Source organism: Herpailurus yagouaroundi, unplaced genomic scaffold (genome assembly GCF_014898765.1).
Source record: "Herpailurus yagouaroundi ecotype Mexico unplaced genomic scaffold, PumYag 161, whole genome shotgun sequence".
NCBI classification, from domain to species: Eukaryota; Metazoa; Chordata; class Mammalia; order Carnivora; family Felidae; genus Herpailurus; species Herpailurus yagouaroundi.
The window spans coordinates 1,479,453-1,486,067 of record NW_024412402.1 but is presented as its reverse complement, the minus strand read 5'-3'; the positions used below and the strand labels follow the sequence as shown (position 1 = coordinate 1,486,067).

Genomic DNA, 6,615 nt, shown 5'->3' with positions numbered 1-6,615 from the left:
CCGGGCCCGGCGACCATGCCCCGCCTCCCGCGGGCCGCGCTGCTGCCGCTGCAGCTCGCCCTGCTCGTGGGCGCCGGGGCCCCCGAGGCGTCGGTGAGCGCGCCGCGGAGCCTGGTGTGGGGGCCCGGGCTGCGGCCCGGCGTCGTCCTGCCCGTGCGCTATTTCTACCTGCAGGCCGTGGACTCGGAGGGCCTGAACCTCACTCGCTCGCCCCCAGGTAGCGTTGAGCCGCCGGCCTCCGCGCGCCCCGGTCCCCGCCGCCTGCGTGGCGTCCTTCCCCCCCCCCCCCCCCGGCCGCCCTTCCCGCGGGTCCGGCCGCCTCCCTTGGCGCCCCCGCCTCCCCGGACGCACCGGAAGGGCATCGCAGGGCGAAGTCCACTGAGTGAGTGATTGAGTGAGTGAGTGAATGGATGAACTCCCAGGGCCCTAACTGGGACGAGGCGTGGGCCCTGGGGTCCAGCTGCAGGCGCTCGGCGAGGCCGGGGACTCACACGCCCTAGCCGACCACCCCAGCTGTGACGCAGGGAGCGCCCCCACGCGGTGAGTCATCCAGCCCCAGAAATCCTCGCATTCCGTGGTCGAGGCCTGGTGGCTTGGGGACAGCCGAGTCCTAGCCCCCGGGGAGATGTCAGAGCAGTGCGCACAGGGGGCGTGAGTGCGAGATGTTTGCCTTCTCAGTTTGGAGTTGTCACCAGCAGCTTGCAGGAATTAGTGAAACTCTCGGCCCGCACGGTGGATCTTGTCCTGAGTCCCGTCCCACGCTCTCCTACACGTCTTGCCTTTGCAACGTCTTAACGACTTGTCCTGGTGGTTTCTGGGTGTTGCCAGTCAGGATTTGCTAATTTATGTCTAATTTATGTTCAGCCAACTGGCATCCTGTTGTATCAACCAAGAGGCAGTAGAACCCGGCACTGCTTCCATCGCCAGTGGGAAACCATGACTGCTTGTTTTTAGTTTTAGAAGGACTTTACATGGCCCTAAGGATCGGAACAAAAGATTCTTTTTTTAATGTTTATTTTTTTGATGTTAATTTATTTTTGAGAGAGACAGAGAGACAGGGTGAGCAGGACAGGGGCGGAGAGAGAGGGAGACACAGAATCTGAAGCAGGCTCCAGGCCGGGAGCTGTCAGCACAGGACCAGAAGTGGGGCTTGAACCCACAAACCTTGAGATCATGACCTGGGCCGATTTTGGACACTCAACCGACTGAGTCACCCTGGTGCCCCTTTTTATTTATTTTTGAGAAAGAGAGAAGCAGAGAGACAGAGAATCCCAAACAGGCTGCACCCCGCCACCCACTGTCAACGCAGAGGTTGATGGGGGCTCAGACTCACAAACAGTGAGATCATGACTTGAGCGGAAATCAGGAGTCTGTCTCTTAACCGACTGAGCCACCCGGGTGCCCCAGAATAAAAGATGCTTAAACCCAGGTTCGAAGTCTTCCACTATGGGGTGTTAACTATAGAAATATAGAAAAGTATAAAGTTTACTTTCTAAAATTAATTTTACAATGTTATAATGGGGTGCTTTAGAAAGAAAAGGGAAAACTAAAGACAAATTAATTTATACAGGAAAAAAGAAAATTACATGATCCAAAATGGCATGCTGCTAATCTTACTATTAATGAAAGAGCTATACATTCAATTAAAATTCTAATTTTTAATCTAAAAATATTGGCAAAGGGTTTTTAAGCGGTAATACTCAAAGCTGTTAAGGGAGCCTCTGGAGACTCTCAGTGACCTTCATGCTTTTCAGGTGGCAGCCCAAATTGCCAAAAAGTTTCTGGAAAGCCATTTTCCAAATGTACCAAGAGTGTTAAATATGTAAAAATTGAATGTACAAAAAGATAACGTTCAACAGTTAGAGAATATAATTTCTAAAAAGATGTCATTTGCAGACAATGTCCATGCCCTTTAATCTAGTAATCTGATTTCTAGGTATCTGTCCTGAGAAAATGGTCAGAATGCGATTTACATGCAAGAAATTCTTGCTGCGTTGTGATTACTTATGGCAACAAATTTAACTAGCCAACTATAAGGTAGTTGCTAAATAAAGTTTGGTACATTCATGTGATGGAATGTTTGACAGCCCATTAAACTGAACATTTTAGATTCCACTCATAGGAAGTATTTAAAATAGTTAAATTCATAGAAACAGAAAGTAGGATGGAGGTTGCCAAGGGCTGATGGAAGAGGGAAATGGGGAGTTGTTGAAAAGGTATGGTATAAAGCTTCAGTTTTACAAAACGAAAAAGGTGTAGAGATTTGTTGCATAAAAATGTGAATATACTTAACACTACTGAACTGTACACTTAAAAATGGTTTAAGCAGCCAACTCTTGATTTCGGCTCAGGTCATGATCTCATAGTTAATGGGTTTGAGCCTCACATTGGACTTGAGATTCTCTCTCTCTCTTTCTCTCTCTGTCCCTCCCCAGCTTTCTCTCTCTCTCTCTCAAAAATAAATGAATAAACATTAAAAAAAAGAGAGTTTAAAAAAATGGTCATGATGATCAATTTTATGTTATATGTTATCACCATGATTTTTTTTAATTTTAAAAGATTATTTAATAATGCTTATACTAGGGGCGCCTGGGTGGCTCAGTCAGTTAAGCGACGACTTAGGCTCAGGTCAAGAGTTATCAGAGCCCTGCCTTGGGCTCTGTGCTGACAGCTGGGAGCCTGGAGCCTGCTTCGGATTCTGTGTCTCCCTCTCTCTCTGCCCCTCCCCCACTCATGCTCTGTCTCTCTCTCTCTCTCTGTCAAAAATAAATAAACATTAAAAAATTTAAAAAAAATAATGCTTATACTACGTTATCAGTAGACTAAACAGGAAAGAAATTATATAGTTTCCTTCTAATTTTATAATAAATAGATGAAACTATAGCTCACTCATTAGTGTTCTCAGTGGTTATAGCAAGAGAATAAGGATCTCTTTTACTCTTTTTTCAACGTTGATTTATTTTTGGGACAGAGAGAGACAGAGCATGAACGGGGGAGGGGCAGAGAGAGAGGGAGACACAGAATCGGAAACAGGCTCCAGGCTCCGAGCCATCAGCCCAGAGCCCGACGCGGGGCTCGAACTCACAGACCGCGAGATCGTGACCTGGCTGAAGTCGGACGCTTAACCGACTGCGCCACCTAGGCACCCCTACTCTTTTTTCCCAGGAAAATCTCCCCCCAAATAATCTTAATGTTTTCATAACCAGGAACAATTCATAAAAACCAAAAGATTTCACCAAGTCTTTTCAGACACCCTCAATTTCGTACCCTTCGATTCTCCCTATTTCCTATCATGCCACTTGATTTTTGGCTTCTATTAAATGGCTGTCCTGTAGTTCTGAGAAGCTCACCCAACCAGTTTTTTACATCTCTACCACCATTATTCACTTGCAAATCCCGAAATTTTCCCTTCTCCAGGAACTTAATGAAAAAGAAGCAATTAAAAAATGTTTTTCAGTTTTATTTTAGACAGAGCATAAGCATGGGAGAGGGGCAGGGGGGGGGTGGGGGAGAGACAGAGAGAGAGAGTACCTTAAGCAGCTCCACACTCATTGCGGAGCCTGATGTGGGGCTCAGTCCCATGACCCTGGGATCATGAGCTGAGTTGAAATCAAGAGTCATGGCAGCAAATGTCAGAAGAAAGCCGGAGTGGCCATAATTAGACAAACTAGATTTTAAAACAAAGGCTGTAACGAAGAGATGAAAAGGGCATTATATTATAAAGGGTTTATCTGTCAAGATCCAACAGTTGTAAAAATACATGCCCCCAACTTGGAAGAAACCAAATATATAAATCAATCCTAAACATAAACAAATGTATAGATAATAATACCAAAATTGTAGGGGACTTTAATACTCCACTTAGAGCAATGGACCGATCATCTAAGCAGAAAATCAACAAGGAAACAATGGCTTTAGATGACACACTGGACCAGATGGACTTAACAGATATATTCAGAACATTTCATCCAAAAGCAGCAGAATACACATTCTTCTCGAGTGCACATGGAACATTCTCCAGAAGAGATTACATACTGGGTCACAAATCAGCCCTCAACGGGTACAAAAAAATCGATATCATATCATGTGTATTTTTCACAACACTGTAAAACCACAAGAAAAAATTTGGAAAGCCCTCAAATACATGGAGATTAAAGAACATCCTACTAAAGAATGAATGGGTTAACCAGGAAATCAAAGAAGAAATTAAAAAATACATGGAAGAAAATGAAAATATAAACACAACAGTCCAAAATCTTTGGGATGAAGCAAAGGCAGTCCTAAGAGGGAATATTGCAATCCAGGCCTATCTCAAGAAGCAAGAAATGTCCCAAATATACAACCTAACCTTAAACCTAAAAGAGCTGGAAAAGGAACAGCAAATAAAGCCTAAAGCCAGCAGAAGAAGGGTAATAACAAAGATCAGAGCAACAATAAATGATATAGAAACAAGCAAAAAAACAAATTAGAACACATCAGTGAAACTAAGGTCTGGTTATTTGAAAGAATTAACAAAATTGGGGCACCTGGGTAACTCAGTCAGTTAGGTCAGGTAAGAGTCAGACTTTGGCTCAGGTCGTGATTTTGCCATTCCCAAGTTCCAGCCCCACGTTGGGCTTTGTGCTGACAGCTCAGAGACTGGAGCCTGTTTCAGATTCTGTGTCTCCCTCTCGCTCTCTGCCTCTCCCCATTAAAAAATAAACATAAAAAAAAAAAAAAAAAAAAGAGGTGGCTCAGTCATTTAAGCATCCAACTCTTGATTTTTGGCTCAGGTCATTATCTCATAGTTAGTGAGTTCAAGCCCCACATTGGGCTCTGCACTGACAGTGCACAGCCTGATTGGGATTCTCTCTCTGCCCCTCCACTGCTCATTCTGTCTCTCTCTCTCTTTCAAAATAAATAAACTTCTAAAAAATGTAAAATAAAAAAAAGAATAAAAAAATTGGTAACCCCCTAGGCAGACTTATCAAAAAGAAAAAGGAAGGACCCAAATAGATAAAGTCACAAATGGAAGAGAAGAGATCAAAAACAACACCACAGAAAGACAAACGATTACTAGAGAATACTATGAAAAATTATATGCCAACAAACTGGGAAATATGGAAGAAATGGGCAAATTCCTAGAAACTCAAACTACCAAAATGGGAACAGGAAGAAATAGAGAATTTGAACTGACCCCTAATCAGCAAAAAAAATGGAATCAGTAATCAAAAATCTCCCAACAAACAAGAGTCCTGGGCCGGATGGCTTCCCAAGGGAATTCTACCAGATTTAAAGAAGAGTTAATACCTATTCTTCTTAAGCTATTCCAAAAAATAGAAATAGAAGGAAAACTTCCAAACTCATTCTACGAAGCCAGCATTACCTTGATTCCAAGGCCAACGACCCCACTAAAAGGGAGAGTTACAGGCAAATATCCATGATGAACATGAATGCAAAAATTCTCAAGAAGATATTAGCAAATCTAATTCAACAGTACATTAAAAGAATTATTCACCATGATCAAGTGGGATTTATTCCTGGGCTGCAGGTCTGGTTAAATGTTCATAAATAGGGGCGCCTGGGTGGCGCAGTCGGTTAAGCGTCCGACTTCAGCCAGGTCACGATCTCGCGGTCCATGAGTTCGAGCCCCGCGTCGGGCTCTGGGCTGATGGCTCAGAGCCTGGACCCTGTTTCTGATTCTGTGTCTCCCTCTCTCTCTGCCCCTCCCCCGTTCATGCTCTGTCTCTCTCTGTCCCAAAAAAATAAATAAACGTTAAAAAAAATTTTTTTTTTAAAAATAAATATTCATAAATAAATTAACATGACACACCACATTAATAAAAGAAAGGATAGGAACCATATGATCCTGTCAATAGATACAGAAAAAACATGTGACAAAATACAGCATCCATCCTTGATAAAAACCCTCAACAAATTAGGGGCAGGTGAAACATACGTCAACATCATAAAGGCCATATACAAAGACCAGCTAATATCATCCTCAATGGGGAAAAACTGAGAGCCTTTCCCTATAGTCAGGAACAAGACAAGGATGTCTACTCTTGTCACTACTATTTAACATAGTACTGGAAGTCTTAGCCTTAGCAATCAAACAAGAAAAAGAAATAAAGGCATCCAATTAGGCAAGAAAGAAGTCAAACATTCACTATTTGCAGATGGCATGACCCTCTGTAGAAAACCCAAAAGACTCCATCAGAAAATTTCTAGAACTAATACATGAACTAAGCAAAGTCACAGGATATAAAATCAATATGCAGAAGGACGCAACTGACTCAGTTAGACGTCCGACTTCGCCTCAGGTCATGATCTCACAGTTTGTGGGTTCGAGCCCCACGTCGGGCTCTCTGCTGACAGCTTGGAGCCTGGAGCCTGCTTCAGATTCTGGGTCTCATTCTCTCTGCCCCTCCCCGACTTGTGCTCTATCTCTCTCTGTCTCTAAAAATAAATAAATGTAAAAACATTTTTTAAATGAATAAACATTAAAAATATATATTTAGAAAAACCAACATGTAGAAATCTCTTGTGTTGCTATACACCAATAATGAAGCAGCAGAGAAGGAAATCAAGGAATCAGTCCCATTTTCAATTTCACCAAAAATGATAAGATAACCT

At 43.2% G+C, this 6,615-nt stretch overlaps 1 protein-coding gene across 2 annotated transcripts in view; it reads left to right on the top strand.

Moving 5' to 3' along the window:
• Positions 1 to 6: 6 nt before the first annotated feature.
• POGLUT3 (protein O-glucosyltransferase 3) overlaps positions 7 to 6,615 on the top strand; it is a 28,754-nt gene continuing 22,145 nt past the window's right edge. For both annotated transcript variants that reach the window (XM_040482899.1, XM_040482900.1), the window contains exon 1: positions 7 to 217. In XM_040482899.1, coding sequence (XP_040338833.1) covers positions 16 to 217 — 202 coding nt within the window. In that variant the 5' untranslated portion in view covers positions 7 to 15. The remainder of the gene's footprint in view (positions 218 to 6,615) is intronic.